Raw genomic sequence first — 21185 nt, 5'->3', positions numbered from 1 at the left:
ATTCCAGGTGAAGCTGGTTGAGAAAATGCCAAGAGTGTGCAAAGGGTGGCTATTTGAAGAATCTCAAATATAAATATATTCTGATTTGTTTAATACTTTTTTGGTTACTACATAATTCCATGTGTCTCCTGAGTGGCGCAGTGGTCTAAGGCACTGCTTCGCAGTGCTAACTGTGCCACTAGAGATCCTGGTTCGAATCCAGGCTCTGTCGCAGCCGGCCGCGACCGGGAGACTCATGGGCGGCGCACAATTGGCCCAGCGTCGTCCAGGGTAGGGGAGGGAATGGCCGGCAGGGATGTAGCTCAGTTGATAGAGCATGGCGTTTGCAACGCCAGGGTTGTGGGTTCGATTCCCACGGGGGGCCAGTATAAAAATAAAAGTATTCACTAACTGTAAGTCGCTCTGGATAAGGGCGTCTGCTAAATGACTCAAATGTAAAATGTAAATGTAATGTGTTATTTCATAGTTTTGATGTCTTCACTATTATTCTACAATGTAGAAAATAGTAAAAATAAAGAAACCCTTGAATGAGTGGGTGTGTCCAAACTTTTGACTGGTACATCCATGGTTTTGTATTTAAAGAGCAAGTTGTAAATAAAATAAAAAAGTAAGATCCATTTATTTCATTGCTTTTTTATCTGTAGTAAATACTTCATCATATAGGTATCAACATGTTTATTCCCAGTTAAGCGCTCGGTTTATACATGTATGGAGCCAGTGGTAATGTATAGCCATTTCCTCTCTGGAGTATAAATACTTCAGCATATTGCTCTTTATGTCCCATCGCCCCATGTTACATGGGTGAGACATGCCCACTTGTCCAGTCAAATTCTGAATTCCAAATCGCCCCCTTACCCCTACGCCCAAGACGCTCCTGGATCCTATATTTTCAGATCTACAGGGGTGTGTATAGAGGGTACAAGGGGGCGATTTGTAGTTCTGAAAATGTATGCATCTCATAGGCCGAGAAGATACTGCAGTACACCAGGGGTATGTCTGAATAGTCTAACATGGCTTCCTCTCCACGCCTCCTTTCTTCAATCAAACTGATTTGGGAGACAGACTTCAGCCATGATGTTGCTTTCACCTATCCTGAGTTTTCAAATAAGTTCAGAATGATCGAGGAAAGGAAGCCACTTTAGACTATGGAGATGCACCCCAGCACTGAGCTGATGACATAGCCAGCTTCAGCGGTGGGTTATATTGCATCACATTTCTATTTCCTCCTGGGGTCTGTTATAAATGGCAACCTATTCCCTACATAGTGCAGTACATTGGACCAGGGTCCATAGTGCTCTGGTCAAAAGTAATGCACTATATTAGGTTATAGAATGCCAATAGAGACACAGCCCTGGTTCTGCTGTAGGTAGGTAGGTCACTCCTTGACCTTGTGGACCAGGGTCTCCCCCAATGATTCCAGGACCTCCCGTTTGTAGTCCTCAAAGTCTCCGTCTATCTGGTTGACAGACCGGTCCTCCACCACCCACAGCTGACAGGCTGTCTCAGTGATCAGCCGGGCATCGTGGCTCACAATGATCACCGCTATGAAGGGACAACAGCAGGAAAGTGCATATTACATTACCATAATATATGAGAAACACTGATGTCAGAAGAGTCTACCAAAGGGCACTTTCAGCAGCATGCAAATTGTTTGTTGACTGCCATTTTATTTATGCCATCACTACACCAATTTCTGAGGCTACTTTCTGATCCTACATTTTAACAAAAGAAACACTCAACATCGAACAGCCTCTTATACTGTGTACATACCTCCTTTGTACTCATTGATAGCTTCTGATAAAGCGTCGATCGACTCAATGTCCAGGTTGTTAGTAGGCTCATCCAGGATGAGAACGTCAGGTTGCCGACAGGCCAGCTCAGCGAACACCACTCGGGCTTTCTGACCACCTGGATGGAGAGGAACAGAGAGAAGACATTTAGAAGAACAGATTGACACACACTGGATGATGGCGTATGTGTGTGCGCGCATGTTTCTAATCCTAACCTGATAGCTTGGAGATCTGAATGGTGTGTGCGTGGCTCTCCAGTCCGAAGCGGCCCAGACACTTCCTGCTGTCCTGGTAGGGCAGGTTGAAGTTCCTCTGGAGGTACTCTGTAGCTGCCTCCTCCATGTTCAGCTGGTCAGCATACTGCTGGTTGAAGAAGCCCACCTTCAGCCGATGGTTCTTTCTCATCTCCCCCTTGGTCTGAAAGGCAAATCAACACATTTAGTTTGACACAGTTACACCCATCAGTGCAGAAACAGGTGTTGTATTTGCATTTGTATATATAGATAATATTTGTGTTGTTTTTGTTTGAAGGGAAGCTTACTGGATTCAACCTGCCCGTGAGAAGTAGTAGTAGGGTACTCTTCCCGACTCCATTGGGTCCAACTATACAAACTGAACAAGGAAAAAGAGCTGTTTGGTATAGTATGGAGGCTAATGACCAGAAAGTCCAAATGTGCCAAATGAACATGTCCCAGGTTTGCAAACAGAAATCATTTCTACTTACTTCTAGTCTCCATGTCAATACCAAAGTCCACGTTCTTGAAGAGGGGTTTGTGTCCCTCAAAGGCAAAGTCCACACCTGAGACATACAGAGAGCAGAGGGTTAAACAGGGATATACAAAAAGTGAGAGAGGAAGAGGAAAAGAGAGGGAAAACTCACTGTGTAGTCCGAGGATGGGAGGAGAGAGAGAAGGGGGGTTAGGGAAGGTGAATTTGACAGTGTACTCTTTGGGTCGTTTGAGCAGCTCTGTTGCTTCCTGACTCTCCTCCTCCACTCCTCCCTTCTTCTTTCCCTTCGCTTGCTTCCTGGTCAGGGCCTCCTTAGTCTGCTTCTCCTAGAGAGAGAGAGAGACAGAAAACAGTGGATGATAGAAGGAGGGAGAGAGAGAGAGAGAGAGACAGACAGAAAACAGTGGATGATGGGAGAAGTACAGAGAGAGAGCGACAGACAGATCCAGGTAGAACCATGTAACTGTACTGTACTCACGGCCTGTTTGGTGGACCTCCCTCCAGCCTTGAGATCTTTGAGCTTCTTCTCCTGTTTGTCGTACTGTTTCTGGAGCTCCTTCTGCTTCTGAACGTACATCTTCTTAAACGTCACTGCGAAACGGAGAGAGAGAAACTTCAATCTATAGAACATGGATCTAACTGCAAGTGGCTCTGGATAAGAGCTCCTGCTAAATGTAAATGTGTATAGAACTATACATGTGTTGGAGTTTGTGGGGTAGGAGAAAGAATGTCCATTGCTAATAAACTCACGGTAGTTCCCTCTGTAGTAGTAAAGTTTCTGGTTGTCCAGGTGAACGATGTCAGTACACACATCGTCCAGGAAACTCTGGTCGTGAGACACGATGAGGAGAGTCTTCTTCCAGCCCTGAAGGTAGCTAGGAGGAGAGATTAACATATTAGCCATTGCAGTGGTATCATTCACAGATCCAGGGCAGAAAGGAGACCCATTGAGTAAGCAGCTGCGTGTTGTGTGGCCCTGTGAATTAAATTATATTTAAGTAAAAGGCTGCGTGTGGTATGCCCTTACTTGTTGAGCCAGATGACAGCATTGAGGTCAAGATGGTTGGTGGGCTCATCCAGCATCAGCAGGGTGGGCTCCATGAACAGAGCTCTGGTAGGAGAGAAGCTTTGAATTCATTTTCACTGTCTTTATCGACGTTTTACTTTCGTTCATTTTTATTCTCTGTAAAAGTGACTTTGTAAAAAAAAAAAAAAACTTGACCTGCAGAAGTAGCTAAAAAACAAACAATTGAAGCAATTGCCATATTGCTAAAATCAAATCCTTTCAGATCTATAGAATTGCCTAGGCAAGGCTAGGGGGTCTACAGATATAGGATCTTATTATGCAGCAACAGGAATTGAACGTTAAGTCCATAAGGTTGCTTGATCGGTGGTTAGGTTATTAGCTGGCCAAAAGTAGGTTACATGAAAAGTGCAATACTGTTAATATAACTGTGTTAGTGTGGATTTTCAGTTAATTTATTTAAATCACGAAATTCATCTGCATTTCCTGCAGTGCAGGAAAATTCTCAGCAACAAGAGTGTGATCAAATTAAGATCCTACACCTGTCCCTGGAATTCAGAGAAAAACGGTATTACCTGGCTAGTGAGACTCTCATCCTCCAGCCTCCAGAGAACTTCTTGGTAGCTCTGTTCTGCATCTCTGGGGTGAAGGAGAGACCAGCCAGGATACGACGGGCTTTAGCCTCCGCTGCTGCTGCCCCGATGATCCTCAACTCCTCGTAGACCTGGTTGAGACAGACACACAATATGTACACATGCAGTGGTTTAGTCTATTGACAGATATGACATTTCTATCTGAATGCAGCTTAAGAGACCATGACACTCTTTTTCCAGTTACCACAGTCTGAATGAAAACTTGACCCCAGCCCTGTGTTCAATAGATTATCATAGCAATTAGAAAGTGGATATTTCGCCTGGCAGATCTAAGAGTGTATTAGGGTTTAATTATGATGCTTCCCCATACCTTGTCCAGTCTCTCAGCCACGCTGTCTTCTCCTTTCTCCAGCAGAGCCTGCAGTTGTCTCTCCTCCTCTAGGAGCTTCAGACGCCTGGTGTCTGCCTTCAACACAGCCTGGACCGCTGGGGTGTCATCCGCCATTACCTCTACGGAGAGATGGAGCGCGCAACAGGGTGTTAGAGGGGGGGAAAGAGGGTCGGGGTGAAGTGAAGGGAGAAGAGGGGTAGAGAGAGAGAGGAGAGTAGAGGGAGGGAGGAGAGGAGAGGAGAAGGAGAGAGAGACAGGGGGTGGAGATAAATACAAATAGATAGAGGATAAGGGAGGGAGACAGAGAGAGAAGGTTATGATGGGGCGGGGGGTTCTTCAGAGGACAGGTGACATACCTTGCTCACAGAGCAGCACGTCAATGTTAGGAGGGATACTGAGAGCTCTGTTGGCGATATGTTTCAGGAGAGTGGTCTTCCCTTTCCCATTAGGTCCAACCAGACCGTAGCGTCTTCCTGCCACCACCAGGAGGTCTGCATTGACAAACAGCTCCTTCCCGTGAGCTGATATACTGAACCTCTCCAGCTGGAGACAAAGAGCAGCACATTAAAACCACTACAGGTGAACTCTGATAGAACTTTAGGGCTTCCAACTTGACATTCAGTAAGGAATGGTTGAAGGGACTACCTCCTCATACTCACAGTGTGCTTACAAAGAAACATTTAATAAATAAAGTGCAATGTTTCAGTTACATAGACATTCATCAGCCATTTGATGAATCCCAACAACCATTCTTCTTATGTGAGATAAGATGTTACTCTACATGACCAAAAGTATGTGGACACCTGCTTGTCAAACATCTCATTCCAAAATCATGGGCATTCCGCTAGATGTTGGAACATTGCTGCGGGGACTTGCTTCCATTCAGCCACAAGCGCATTAGTGAGGTTGGGCACTGATGTTGGGTGATTAGGCCTGGCTCGCAGTCGGCATTCAAATTCATCCCAAAGGTGTTCGATGGGGTTGAGGTCAGGGCTCGACAAACTATTTCTGTATGGACCTCACTTTGTGCACGGGGGCATTGTCATGCTGAAACAAGAACTTCCCCAAACTGTTGCCACAAAGTTGGAAGCACAGAATCGTCTAGAATGTCATTGTATGCTGTAGCATTAAGATTTCCCTTCACTGGAACTAAGGGGCCTAGCTCAAACCATGAAAGGCAGCCCCAGACCATTATTCCTCCTCCACCAAACTTTACATTTGGCACTATGCATTGGGGCAGGTAGCTTTCTCCTGGCATCCGCCAAACCCAGATTACTCCTTCGGACTGCCAGATGGTGAAGCGTGATTCATCCCTCCAGAGAACGCGTTTCCACTGCTCCAGAGTCCAATGGCGGCGGGCTTTACACCACTCCAGCCGACACTTGTCATTGCGCACGGTGATCTTAGGCTTGTGTGCGGCTGCTTGGCCATGGAAACCCATTTCATGAAGCTCCCGACAAACAGTTATTGTGCAGACTCTGCTTCCACAGGCAGTTTGGAACTCGGTAGTGAGTGTTGCAACTGAGGACAGATGATTTTTACGCGCTACGTGCTTCAGCATTCGGAGGTCCCGTTCTGTGAGCTTGTGAGGCCTACCACTTCGCGGCTGAGCCGTTGTTTTTGCGCCTAAACGTTTCCACTTCACATTAACAGCACTTACAGTTGACTGGGGCAGCTCTAGCAGGGCTGAAATTTGACGAACTGACTTCTTGGAAAGGTGGCATCCTATGACGGTGCCACATTGAAATTCACTGAACTCTTCAGTAAGGCCATTCTACTGCCAATGTTTGTCTGTGGAGATTGCATGGCGGTGTGCTCGATTTTATACACCTGTCTGCACACGTGTGGTTGAAATAGCCAAATCCACTAATTTGAAGGGGTGTCCACATACTTTTGTATATATAGTGTACTTCAGGTATGTGTAAATGTTTTTTTTTGTGCTATCGGGTTTTCCTTCAGTAAAATAACTATGTTCTATGAAGTTTTCACTACATTCTTCAGAATAAAGAAACACTAGAAGAGTCGAGATGGTCAGGTCACCTTGATATCTGATGCGTTCTCCAGCATGGCCTGTCTGGAAGACAACTCAGCCTGGGACACGGAGAAGTCTCCCTCGATGGCGTTGGCAGCACGCACACTGGCCACCTGCTTTTCATACTCAATCTAGAAACACAGACACACACTTCCAATGAATGAAAAGCTTCTTCTGTGTCTGGTTTGGCCCAAAGGCTCTCAAAAGGTCAATATTTGTATATATGGACTGGTTACCATTTTCTTTTTCTTCTTCTTCTCCTTCTTGCTCATGTTTGCAAAGGGGTCGTCACCTTTCTCCTGCTCCTGCTCTGCTATCACGTCTTCAGCACACTGACAGTAGAGAGGGAGGCAGACAGAGGGAGAGACAGTGAGTTAGGCGTTCTATGGTGGCTCTACATGCTATGTATGACCCTTCCATACAGCAGACTCAGTTTAGACAATAAACACACACCTTCATTGTGTCATCTTCGTCGTCTTCACCCTCTTCCTCATCTTCGCTGCGCGGGGGGCGAGCAGGTTTGTTCATCCTCTGAATGGGACAAGTAACACAACATTATGGTTTTACAGAAACTACCCTAACAAGAGATCAAGTGTTACTGTGACCCATATACTGTGGCCATGCATTATATTGGCCTAGATAGTTTACAGGTGTGGATATTGAGACTTAGTCACACTTCTAGTGCCTTCAGAAAGTATCCTGAATTTAAAATGAATTAAATTGAGATTTTGGGTCACTGGCCTACACACAATACCACAATGTCAAATTTATAAAAAATTAAAAGCTGAAATGTCATGAGTCAATAAGTATTTAACCCCTTTTGTTATGGAAAGCCTAAATAAGTTCAGGAGTAAAAGTTTGCTTAACAAGTCATATAATAAGTTGCATTGACTCACTGTGTGCAATAATAGTGTTTAATATGATTTTTGAATGACTACCCCATCTTTGTAACCCACACATACAATTATCTGTAAGGTCCCTCAGTCGAGCAGTGAATTTCAAACACAGATTCAACCACAAAGACCAGGGAGGTTTTCCAATGCCTCGCAAAGAAGGGCACCTATTGGTAGATGGGTAAAAAACAAAACAGACATTGAATATCCCTTTGAACATGGTGAAGTTATTTATTACACTTTGGATGATGTATCAATACACCCAGTCACTACAAAGATACAGGCGTCCTTCCTAACTAAGTTGCCGGAGAGGAAGGAAACCGCTCAGGGATTTCACCATGAGGCCAATGGTGACTCTAAAAAAGTTAGAGTTTAATGGCTGTGACAGGAGAAAACTGAGGATGGATCAACAACATCGTAGCTATTCCACAATACTAACCTAAATTGACAGAGTGAAAAGAAGGAAGCCTGTACAGAATAGAAATATTCCAAAACATGCATCCTGTTTGCAACAAGGCACTAAAGTAATACAGCAAAAAATGTGGCAAAGCAATTCACTTTTTGTCCTGAACACAAAGTGTTATGTTTGGGGCAAATCCAATACAACACATTACTGAGTACCACTCTCCATATTTTCAAGCATACTGGTGGCTGTATCATGTTATGGGTATGCTTGTCATCGGCAAGGACTGGGGAGTTTTTCAGGATAAAAAAGAAACGGAATGGAGCTAAGGTACAGGCAAAATCCTAGAGGAAAATCTGGTTCAGTCTGCTTTCCACCAGACACTGGGAGACAAATTCACCTTTCGGCAGGACAATAACCTGAAACACAAGGCCAAATCCACACTGGAATTGCTTACCAATAAGACAATGAATGTTCCTGAGTGGCCAAGTTACAGTTTTGACTTAAATCTACTTAAAAACCTATGGCAAACCTGAAAATGGTTGTCTAGCAATGATCAAGAACCAATTTGACAGAGCTTGAAGAATTTTCAGAAAAATAATGGGCAAATGTTGCAAAATCCAGGTGTGGAAAGCTCTTAGAGACTTACCCAGAAAGACTCACAGCTGTAATCGCTGCCAAAGGTGCTTCTACAAAGTATTGACTCAGGGGTGTGAATACTTATGTAAATGAGACATCTGTATTTCATTTTCAATAAATTAGCAAAAATGTCTAAAAACATGTTCTCACTTTGTCATTATGGGGTAGTGTGTATAGATGGGTGAGATTTAAAAGTAAAATGTAATCCATTTTGAATTTACGCTGTAAAACAACAAAATATGGAATAAGTCAAGGGGTATGAATACTTTCTGAAGGCACTGTATGTCGCTAACCCATGATATTTCCTATAGAATGCCATCCCTACATTCCAGAAGGAAAACTGTTTTATACAAAGTTTGTGTCGTTACCGCCAGAGCTCTTCACTCACCTTGGGCTGTTCCTTCTTGCCTTTCTTCGGCTGAGGCTTCTCGTCCTCTGCTTCATCCTCAGTTGCCTACAAAGGAAGAGTAAAAGTGAGTTTTTCTCATTTAGTTCTCAACATAATGCTGAATCCCAAATCAAGCAACCCCTAGGCTCTACTCTCTACTCCCTAGATACTCCAGTAGATCTGAAATTATTGGATCGGCATAAGCAATATTGTGAAAATTTCACCAAGCCTATCAAAAGCCTGACCTTGGGTGCTGGTTTAGCCTCTGGTTTCTTGTTCTTTTTCACAGCTTTCTTCTCATCCTCGTCTTTCTTCTCTTCCTCATCATCGGAGGGAGCCTGGATATGTAGGAAAAAGGAGAGTGAGGATCCACGTCTGGGAACAAGTGAGATCAGACACACAGTTGTATTGTGTTGAGTATTTCAGTGGGTTAGATCTGCAGATATGAGGTGTATGAGAAAGAGAAAAGTAGTGAAATAAAGTGTAGAGTGAAATAAAAAGGGAATAGATTGAGATGGGAATGTGTTAGTGAACAATTTAAAAATGTGCTGCTTTCAGGTATCAACCCTGTTTGATGGGGGGTAAGGGGGGGGGTAAAGAAAATAGTGTATAGTCGGAGAAGAAATACATTCCATCACCCACCTTGGCTTTCGGTTTTGGCTTATCTTTTTTCTTGCCCTTATACACCTTCTCAACCTCCTGTATTAAAGTATTAAAGACGCACGGACAAACACACAGATACACCAGTTCCTTAATATTAGAGATGTCCTTACACCAGAGCACAACGTCATTATGAAGAAAAAGAACATGCTTGATTCAAATCATTAGATTCTAAGTGCCTTGCAAGCCCCAACACTTCTGGCCAATGCTAATTTGTCCGACACATGTAGATGAAATGCAATGAAAGGAAATTATGTAGGAATAGGGCTGTTACGGTGACCGTATTACCATCACACCGGCGGTCACGAGTCATGACCGCAGTCAAATTCCATGTGACCATTTAGTCACCGTAACTAGGTTTCTCCAAAAACTGCGCTCTGATGCTGCAAATGTCATTAGTAGCCTACTAAACTTGCTAACTGCCAGTCGCTAATGGCCTGGCACTGAGCGATCTATTGTCCCTCTAATCACGCCGACATCAATGCAAATCAAATCGAAAATCAAATCAAACACTTCATGATGGCCCATGAGCTCATGTTGCGCAACATTTCTATAGGCTATAGGCTATGCAATTGCGTGAGCAAACAGAGTTTTGATGGCCTCTATTAAAAAGAGGATCCCATCAGCTTCCTATAGGCTAGCCCTACTATATTTATTTCTCTATTTATTTATTTTTGCCCTGCCCCTGTTCTGACAGGTGCATGATAATGGTCCATTCTATATCAAAACTAATTTCACACATATTATTTAGTATATATGAAGACAAGATTAAACTAAAAATAGTCTGATGGGTGACATTATCATTTGTGAATGATGCCCAGCATGTGCAGTAAGGCAAGAAACAGCACGCCTTTTTTTTGTGACTTTCAAATAATAGTCACACACATCATGTAGCCTAGCCCATAGGCCTATCTGTTTTGATAAAGTTTGTATCACGACTAAAGTGGCCAAATAACTCCAAACGTAGCCTATAGGCCTAGGACACCTGGAACATGGTTAGAGAGCACATAGCCTACAGAGCCTAGTGAAACATGTGCTTTTATAAGCCCTGCCATTGCGCAATCGCATGTGAAAACAGAGTTTTTACTGGCCACTATTTAAAAGAGGATCCCAGCTTTCTCGTACTCCTATATTTATTGCTCAATTCTTAGAATTAAGCACATTAATCCGTTTTACAACCTGGCAAACGTATGCGGCGTGCGAGTTAAGTTTGGGGAAGCTCATTTCCACCATAAAAATGCACCTTTATAATAAAGCATTCCATGCATCATCGCATTTGCAAACTTATGTAAGATAGCGTACTATTCATAATGTGATGAGTAGATTGGATAGTCATAATATATACTACCGTTCAAAAGTTTGGGGTCACATAGAAATGTCCTTCTTTTGGAAAAAGTCCATTAAAATAACATAAAATTGATCAGAAATACAGTGTAGACATTGTTAATGTTGTAAATGGCTATTGTAGCTGGAAACGGCTGATATTTTATGGAAAATCTACATAGGCGTACAGAGGCCCATTATCAGCAACCATCAGACCTGTGTTTCAATGGCACGTTGTGTTTGCTAATCCAAGTTTATCATTTTAAAAGGCTATAGTCCCCTGTAGCTCAGTTGGTAGAGCATGGAGCTTGCAACGCCAGGGTTGTGGGTTCGTTTCCCATGGGGGGCCAGTATGAAAATGTATGCACTCACTAACTAAGTCGCTCTGGATAAGAGCGTCTGCTAAATGACTAAAAATGTAAAATGTAAAAATGTAATTGATCATTAGAAAACCCTTTTGCAATTATGTTAGCACAGCTGAAAACTGTTGTGCTGATTAAAGAAGCAATAAAACTGGCCTTCTTGAGACTAGTTGAGTATCTGGAGCATCAGCAATTGTGGGTTCGATTACAGGCTCAAAAGGGCCAGAAACAAATAACTTTCTTCTGAAAATCCTCGTCAGTCTATTCTTGTTCTGAGAAATGAAGGCTATTCCATGCGAGAAATTGCCAAGAAACTGAAGATCTTGTACAACGCTGTGTACTCCTCCCTTCACAGAACAGCACAAACTGGTTCTAACCAGAATAGAAAGGGGAGTGGGAGGCCCCGGTGCACAACTGACCAAGAGGACAAATACATTAGAGTGTCTAGTTTGAGAAACAGACGCCTCACAGGTCCTCAACTGGCAGCTTCATTAAATAGTACCCGCAAAACACCAGTCTCAAAGTTTGAAGGACACAATTATTATTTATATTAAAAAACATTATTTCTAACCTTGTCAATGACTACATTTCCTATGCATTTTGCTATATTTCCTATTCAAACTCATTTCATGTATGTTTTCATGGAAAACAAGGACATTTCTAAGTGACCCCAAACTTTTAAACGGTAGTGTAACTCAATCACTGTTCGCAAAAGAAGACCGTTCAATGCATGGCTGAGTGCGTAGTGTAGGCCTAGGCTATATCAGATACGTTTATTATTTCTTTGCATGTGGCCTTTTATAAACACATTTCATGCAATTCTACTACACTTTATATGACTGGAGATATTAGCAACATATTTTTTAATACGACAAATTACAGGGTAGCCTACTCTGCTGACACTGACAAACAGATCAATAAAAACAACGTCCATATAATAGGCCTATGAGAAGGGGAGACACAAATAGAATATGACGTCCATCTAAACTGGAGAAGGAAATTGTCAAAATAAATCAACAAATATTATTAGCACTAACCCAACAATGATAAATGGTGAATATGCGCAGTGCACAATCACCAGGGATATTGCCGATGCTCTCCGCTGGTGCCAATAAGATAGGCTATACTGTGGTTCGCTCAATTAAATTGAGAATTTTGATAACTAAAAGACAGATTAGTATTTTCATTGTCTTCTCTTTACAGCAATAATCATTTGCTTCCCAAACTGTTTTCCTGCGATAGTATTTTGAAATATTGCGATATGCCTGGCTTGGCCTCTCTACTTTTCACAGACAGTCGCAACTCAACAATAATCTGCCCCAATTGCATGCGCTGCCTTTCCTTCCGACTGTAGGCAATGCGATTTAAAACAATCCACTTTTTTTTTTGAAGCTAATTATCCTCTGTGGCCAAATCATGCTTTAGTAGCCTATTTTGATTCGTTTTATATATTTCTGTAGAAACAGGAGTAGGCTAATTAGGCTATATAATTTTGGCAATTTAATTACATTTACTTTAGGAAAAGCTTCCCCTAGCCTTATGGATGCGCTGCCTATGCTTGCATATTAAAAACGTAACAGCACGTAATCGTTTTCTTTGTGGGGCATTCTAAATAAAAAATAATTCCACCCGTAGGCATATTATCAAGTGCTTGTCAAATTGTGAATGAGAGACTGATGAAGTGTGTGCAGCCTGTGCAAGAAACAGAGCAGAGCTCATGCCTTTCATGTAACTTTTTTCAAATCATCATTAGTCGCATCATGCAGCCTTAGAATGTATAAAAAAATCAAGACATATAGCCTAACGTTTGTATCAGAACTAAAGTTGAATAATAACAATAATTAAGAATATCTGTTTCTTTGTTAACTGCTCAACACAGAATAGTCGCATGTGCGCACTTCCTTTCTATTTTCTTAAACTATGTTCAATTGTATTCTTCATACTATAATATAATGCCATAGAATTCTAAGCAAATCTTGTCTAAATGAACTAGGTGTAGCCCACAGCCATATGGCATGGCTAGATCAGGGCCTACCATAAGGACAACTCAGGGTATGCTATTCTGTTCTTCTGAAATAGGCTACATTTTCTTCATATTATGTTTCTTTAGACCTGTCTAAAATAAACAATGGATTAATGTGATGGTGTGGGCTATATTAAATCGATTTATTAAACTTTTTTTTATGTAGATGTTCCAACGGTTTTCATCAGTGGCTTGTAGGCTATGCGTGGAAGCCAGGAGATGCTAAACGTGTTTATGTTAATTAATGGTCATGAGACCGGCAGTTATTTGCACGACAATCACCAGCTGACAAAATGTCATGACCGCCACAGCCCTATGTAGGAATCACTAAGAATATGGATGTGAACATGTGTAGCTATTATTGTGAATGTGTGATGAAATCCAAAAGAGAAGACAGTAGAAAAGGAACAGGAAGGAACAGTACAAGGAAGGGTGGGATGGAATGGGTGGATGAATTAGTAAACAGCAACACAAACACATTCTAAAAGCTCCCTGGACCTCTAAAACATGAGGTTAGTATCAATAGAATCAACATTCAGATTTAGAAGAACACGACACAAACATAAGAAACAGACCCCACGCACCTTCTTCATCAGTCTCTCATCATCATCATCATCACCATCATCATCCTCCTCACTGTCTCCCTGACTGAGAGCTGCAAAGATGTTCCCACCCTGAGACAACAAATACAATTTAAAAGTGGATTATAGCGTATTCTACCCCCAAAATGTAATAGAACAGAGTGATCAAGACTGTTAAGACTGTCGATGTAGTGATCAAGACTGTTGCATGCACAACATGCTTACCTTATTTCCCTTGCCTTTTCCGGAGGCCACAACTGGGATGAGAGAGAAAGAGAGCGAGCGAAGTTGATGAAAGGCTAGCTAGGATATCAACACTGAACATTTCCGGCTTGAAATGTAGACATTTGTTTGACAGACTAAGCAGTCAACTTACCCTCCTCTTCCTCTTCCTCGCTGGCTTGCACTGACAGCTTCTTCAGTTTCTCCATCATATCCTCGTCATCATCGTCTCCCTCTCCACCTCTACCTTTCCGCCGGTCTTTCTTTTTCTTCTGAGGCTGAGAGCAAAATAGATTATATTGGACAGGCATTACGGTTTACATGATAAATACTAGGGCTAGGTATTAGCAGGAAGGGACATCACGATACATATCACAATTCTATATACACTACCGTTCAAAAGTTTGGGGTCACTTAGAAATTTCCTTGTTTTCCATGAAAACATACATGAAATGAGTTTGAATAGGAAATATAGCAAAATGCATAGGAAATGTAGTCATTGACAAGGTTAGAAATAATGATTTTTAATTGAAGTAATAATTGCGTCCTTCAAACTTTGCTTTCGTCAAAGAATCGTCCATTTTCAGCAATTACAGCCTTGCAGACCTTTGGCATTCTAGTTGTCAATTTGTTGAGGTAATCTGAAGAGATTTCACCCCATGCTTCCTGAAGCACCTCCCACAAGTTGGATTGGCTTGATGGGCACTTCTTACGTACAGTGGGGAGAACAAGTATTTGATACACTGCCGATTTTGCAGGTTTTCCTACTTACATAGCATGTAGAGGTCTGTAATTTCTATCATAGGTACACTTCAACTATGAGACGGAATCTAAAACAAAATCCCAGAAAATCACATTGTATGATTTTTAAGTAATTAATTTGCATTTTATTGCATGACATAAGTATCTGATACATCTGAAAAGCAGAACTTAATATTTGGTACAGAAACCTTTGTTTGCAATTACAGAGATCATACGTTTCCTGTAGGTCCAGGTTTGCACACACTGCAGCAGGGATTTTGGCCCACTCCTCCATACAGACCTTCTCCAGATCCTTCAGGTTTCGGGGCTGTCGCTGGGCAATACGGACTTTCAGCTCCCTCCAATGATTTTCTATTGAGTTCAGGTCTGGAGACTGGCTAGGCCACTCCAGGACCTTAAGATGCTTCTTACGGAGCCACTCCTTAGTTGCCCTGGCTGTGTGTTTCGGGTCGTTGTCATGCTGGAAGACCCAGCCACGACCCATCTTTAATGCTCTTACTGAGGGAAGCAGGTTGTTGGCCAAGATCTGCGATACATGGCCCCATCCATCCTCCCCTCAATACAGTGCAGTCATCCTGTCCCCTTTGCAGAAAAGCATCCCCAAAGAATGATGTTTCCACCTCCATGCTTCACGGTTGGGATGGTGTTCTTGGGGTTGTACTCATCCTTCTTCTTCCTCCAAACACGGCGAGTGGAGTTTAGACCAAAAAGCTCTATTTTTGTCTCATCAGACCACATTACCTTCTCCCATTCCTCCTCTGGATCATCCAGATGGTCATTGGCAAACTTCAGACGGGCCTGGACATGCACTGGCTTGAGCAGGGAGACCTTGCGTGCGCTGCAGGATTTTAATCCATGACGGTGTAGTGTGTTACTAATGGTTTTCTTTGAGACTGTGGTCCCAGCTCTCTTCAGGTCATTGACCAGGTCCTTCCGTGTAGTTCTGGGCTGATCCCTCACCTTCCTCATGATCATTGATGCCCCACGAGGTGAGATCTTGCATGGAGCCCCAGACCAAGGGTGATTCACCGTCATCTTGAACTTCTTCCATTTTCTAATAATTGCGCCAACAGTTGTTGCCTTCTTACCAAGCTGCTTGCCTATTGTCCTGTAGCCCATCCCAGCCTTGTGTAGGTCTACAATTGTATCCCTGATGTCCTTACACAGCTCTCTGGTCTTGGCCATTGTGGAGAGGTTGGAGTCTGTTTGATTGAGTGTGTGGACAGGTGTCTTTTATACAGGTAACGAGTTCAAACAGGTGCAGTTAATACAGGTATTGAGTGGAGAACAGGAGGGCTTCTTAAAGAAAAATTAACAGGTCTGTGAGAGCCGGAATTCTTACTGGTTGGTAGGTGATCAAATACTTATGTCATGCAATAAAATGCAAATTAATTACTTAAAATTCATACAATGTGATTTTCTGGATTTTTGTTTTAGATTCCGTCTATCACAGTTGAAGTGTACCTATGATAAAAATTACAGACCTCTACATGTTTTGTAAGTAGGACAACCTGCAAAATCTGCAGTGTATCAAATACTTGTTCTCCCCACTGTACCATACGATCAAGCTGCTCCCACAACAGCTCAATATGGTTGAGATCTGGTGACTGTGCTGGCCACTCCATTATAGACAGAATACCAGCTGACTGCTTCTTCCCTAAATAGTTATTGCATAGTTTGGAGCTGTGCTTTGGGTCATTGTCCTGTTGTAGGAGGAAATTGGCTCCAATCAAGCACCGTCCACAGGGTATGGCATGGCGTTGCAAAATGGAGTGATAGCCTTCCTTCTTCAAGATCCCTTTTACCCTGTACAAATCTCCCACTTTACTACCCCCAAAGCACCCCCAGACAATCACATTGCCTCCACCATGCTTGACAGATGGCATCAAGCACTCCTCCAGCATCTTTTCATTCGGTCTGCGTCTCACAAATGTTCTTCTTTGTGATCCGAACACCTCAAACTTCGATTTGTCTGTCCATAACACTCTTTTCCAATCTTCCTCTGTCCAGTGTGTGTTCTTTTGCCCATTTTAATATTTTATTTTTATTGGCCAGTCTGATATATGGCTTTTCCTTTGCAACTCTACCTAGAAGGTCAGCATCCCAGAGTCGCCTCTTCACTGTTGACGTTGAGACTGGTGTTTTGCGGGTACTATTTAATGAAGCTGCCAGTTGAGGACCTGTGAGGCGTCTGTTTCTCAAACTAGACACTAATGTATTTGTCCTCTTGCTCAGTTGTGCACCGGGGCCTCCCACTCCCCTTTCTATTCTGGTTAGAGCCAGTTTGCGCTGTTCTGTGAAGGGAGTAGTACACAGTGTTGTACGAGATCTTCAGTTTCTTGGCAATTTCTCGCATGGAATAGTCTTAATTTCTCAGAACAATAATAGACTGACGAGTTTCAGAAGAAAGTTCTTTGTTTCTGGCCATTTTGAGCCTGTAATCGAACCCATAATTGCTGATGCTCCAGATACTCAACTAGTCTCAAGAAGGCCAGTTTTAATGCTTCTTTAATCAGCAAAACAGTTTTCAGCTGTGCTAACATAATTGCAAAAGGGTTTTCTAATTATCAATTAGCCTTTTAAAATGATCAACTTGGATTAGTAAACACAATGTGGCATTGGAACACAGGACTGGTGGTTGCCGATAATGGGCCTCTGTACGCCTATGTAGATATTCCCAAAAAAAATCAGCCGTTTCCAGCTACAATAGCCATTTACAACATTAACAATGTCTACACTGTATTTCTGATCAATTCGATGTTATTTTAAATGGACAAAAAAAAGAAGCTTTTCTTTCGAAAACAAGGACATTTCTAAGTGACCCCAAACTTTTGAACGGTAGTGTATATATTTTTCATATTTATTTATTTAACCTTTATTTGACTAGGCAAGTCAGTTAAGAACAAATTCTTATTTACAATGACGCCCTACACCGGCCAAACCCGCACGACGCTGGGCCAATTGTGCACCGCCCTATGGGACTCCCAATCACGGCCGGTTGTGATACAGCCTGGAATCGAACCAGGGGGTCTGTAGTGACGCCTGAAGCACAGAGATGCAGTGCCTTAGACCGCTGCGCCACTCGGGAGCCATATATACAGTGCATTCGGAAAGTATTCAGACCCCTTCACTTTTTCCACAATTTGTTACTTTACAGCCTTATTCTAAAATTGATTAAATAAATGTTTTCCCTCATCAATCTACACACAATACCCCATAATGACAAAGCAAAAACAGGTGTTTAGAATAAAAAACTGAAATACCTTATTTACATAAGTATTCAGACCCTTTGCTATGAGACTCGAAATTGAGCTCAGGTGCATCCTGTATCCATTGATCCTCCTTGAGATGTTTCTACAACTTGATTGGAGTCCACTTGTGGTAAATTCAATTGATTGGACATCATTTGGAAAGGCACACACCTGTCTATATAAGGTCCCACAGTTGACAGTGTATGTCAGAGCAAAAACCAAGCCATGAGGTCGAAGGAATTGTCCGTAGAGCTCAGAGACAGGATTGTGTCGAGGCAAAGATCTTGGGAAGGGTTTCAAAACATTTCTGCAGCATTGAAGGTCCCCAAGAACATAGTGGCCTCCATCATTCTTAAATGGAAGAAGATTGGAACCACCAAGACTCTTCCTAGAGCTGGCCACCCGGCCAAACTGAGCAATCGGGGGAGAAGGGCCTTGGTCAGGGAGGTGACCAAGAACCCGATGGTCACTCTGACAGAGCTCCAGAGTTCTTCTGTGGAGATGGGAGAACCTTCCAGAATGACAACCATCTCTCTGCAGCACTCCACTAATCAGTCCTTTATGGTAGAGTGGCCAGACGGAAGCCACTACTCAGTAAAAGGCACGACAGCCCGCTTGGAGTTTGCCAAAAGGCACCTAAAGGACTATCAGACCATGAGAAACAAGATTCTATGTTCAGATGAAACCAAGATTGAACTCTGGCCTGAATGCCAAGCATCACGTCTGGAGGACACCTGGCACCATCCCTACGGTGAAGCATTGTGGTGTCAGCATCATGCTGTGGGGATGTTATTCAGCGGCAGGGACTGGGAGACTAGCCAGCATCGAGGGAAAGATGAACGGAGCAAAGTAGAGAGATCCTTGATGAAAACCTGCTCCGGAGCGCTCAGGACCTCAGACTAGGGCGAAGGTTAACCTTCCAACAGGACAACGACCCTAAGCACACAGCCAATACAACACAGGAGTGGCTTCAGGACAAGTCTCTGAATGTCCTTGAGTGGCCCAGACTTGAACCCGATCAAACATCTCTGGAGAGACCTGAAAATAGCTGTGCAGCGATGCTCCCCATCCAACCTGACAGAGCTTGACAGGATGGGGGAAAACTCCCCAAATACAGGTGTGCCAAGCTTGTAGTGTCATACCCAAGAAGAATCAAGGCTGTAATCCCTTCCAAAGGTGCTTCAACAAAGTACTGAGTAAAGGGTCTGAATAATTATGTAAATAGATGTCTGTTTTTTATTTTTAATCTATTTGCAAAAATGTCTAAAAAACAGTTTTTGCTTTGTCATTATGGGATATTGTGTGTAGTTTGATGAGGGGAAAAAAACAATTTAATCAATTTTAGAATTAGGCTGTAACGTAAGAAAATGTGGAAAGAGTCAAGGGGTCTGAATACTTTCTGAATGCACTGTGTATTATATATATATATATATATATATATATATATATATATATATATATATATATATATATATATATATATATATATATATATATATATATATATATATAATGGTTATCTATGTATTGTAGATTCAACACTGCAAGCTAGCTACCATTCTGGCTAGTAGTGGCTACATATAACCAACCTCCCCAACCTCTTCAAGCTCGTCTGCTGTCTTTCAAGAGAGCAAATTGGGTGGGAAGGGGGAAAAAAACGTCATAATTATGGAATAGGTGGATTTATTCATGTCAATATATCACAGGACGTTGTGTTATTGATACAGTATTGCAAAAAGTAGTAATCCACCTGAAAATGGCCTATATAATATCTCTGTAGTAGTTAAGGAATATAATTACCTGCTTTCCTTGAGTGTCCTTCAGCACTGGTTCATCCTCCTTCTCAGTTTTGTTATCTGTGGCCAGCTCATCAAAGAACTGTGTGAGAGCAATGTTGACACATTTTATTAAATGTTCACATTTAGGATTACATTTTATTTCACGCCACATTCAATTAACTCAAAATATCGACAAGAGGTATAACTACTCACACTCTTCTTCCCCTTCTTATCCTTCTTTCCTTTCTTTACTGATTTTTCTGAAGAGAGGGGAGATAAAATGTAGGTATAAAGATGAGCAAGTTGGTCATCAACATATGGATGCACTGAGTGACAAAAAGAGTGGCCAAATGAGCCAGAGGGGAGGCAACGCCTGTTAAAAGGGGAGCATAGGGGTGGAGCATTTCCAGAATGACTTTTGGCAACACAGCAGTTCTTCTAACAATGCATACTAGCTATGACCTAGCTAGCTAACTAACTAGCTAGCCTTCATGACTTCAATGAGAAATTAATAACTAGGTCCCCTGTAGCTCAGTTGGTAGAGCATGGCACTTGCTTGTGGGTTCGTTTCCCACGGGGGGACAGTATGAAAAATGTATGCACTCACTAACTGTAAGTCGCTATGGATAAGAGCGTCTGCTAAATGACTAAAATGTAAATGTAGTTATGACCCTGAGTTGATTATTCTTCCACAAACGACCCCTTTCACTATTTTAAATGTTGAGGTGTCTCTACTTGACTGTCAAGTAGAGAGAACAAGGAATAATTTGTCTGACACAATTCCAAGGCATTAATATGGCATTGCATCATTTTCACAACATTGATAGAAAGCTAGTTAGCTAACTAACGTAGCTTCCAGCCAGCTAGTTAACCATCACTAATGTCACACTATGCTGTCAAAATACACCATATCGTATGACAGCCATGACCGTTACTTGTTTATCAAAGATCACTCACTGAGGCACATTAGCTAGCTAACAACTTTTTTTTATCTTAGCGAACAGTCTATTGCAACGGCTGGAAAGGATTCAGCTGTAACCGTTAGCTTAGTTGCTAGCAGCAATTAGCTACCTGCCGCCGCTGGTGGTGGTGCTGTTCCCTCTTCTCCTTCCCATTCTGCGTCTTCTTTCGCTTTCTTTGGCATTTTCGGCTATTTCTACGGATATTAACAGAAAACCAACGACTTTGTCTTAAAAAAATAACTTAAACCGGTGCTAAGAGTGGCTGTCAGAGAAGAACAACTATTTATTTTATCACCACACATGCGGCCTGAGATTTTTCCACTCGATGATGTAGCGAGTAGCGACAGCACCACTGAGTTTCAGTCGCCGGTTGACAGGT

The 21185-nt window shown here is 42.4% G+C and overlaps 1 protein-coding gene across 2 annotated transcripts; it reads right to left on the bottom strand.

Moving 5' to 3' along the window:
* Positions 1-595: 595 nt before the first annotated feature.
* On the bottom strand, positions 596-21171 carry LOC311124069 (ATP-binding cassette sub-family F member 1-like). 2 transcript variants are annotated; one of them, XM_084158252.1, is made up of 24 exons: positions 20916-21171; positions 20058-20104; positions 19867-19944; positions 14208-14331; positions 14057-14088; positions 13835-13924; positions 9525-9581; positions 9128-9220; positions 8883-8948; positions 7013-7090; positions 6796-6891; positions 6568-6690; positions 4884-5070; positions 4507-4646; positions 4119-4267; positions 3547-3630; positions 3270-3394; positions 2998-3110; positions 2671-2845; positions 2515-2589; positions 2332-2402; positions 2006-2207; positions 1771-1908; positions 596-1542 (listed from the first exon to the last, which is right to left on the bottom strand). In XM_084158252.1, the coding sequence occupies exons 1-24, from the start codon at positions 20986-20988 to the stop codon at positions 1376-1378; spliced, it is 2583 nt and encodes an 860-aa protein (XP_084014378.1). In that variant the 5' UTR covers positions 20989-21171; the 3' UTR covers positions 596-1375. The 2 variants fall into 2 exon arrangements, with proteins under 2 accessions (XP_084014378.1, XP_084014379.1); XM_084158253.1 differs by lacking the exon at positions 9525-9581 and having other exon boundaries at positions 20916-21160.
* Between the last annotated feature and the right edge of the window lie 14 nt (positions 21172-21185).

This window comes from Coregonus lavaretus (genome assembly GCF_964263955.1).
Source record: "Coregonus lavaretus genome assembly, chromosome: 3".
Classification (NCBI taxonomy): domain Eukaryota; kingdom Metazoa; phylum Chordata; class Actinopteri; order Salmoniformes; family Salmonidae; genus Coregonus; species Coregonus lavaretus.
The sequence above is the reverse complement of the archived record's forward strand: the minus strand, read 5'-3'. Positions and strand labels throughout refer to the sequence as shown.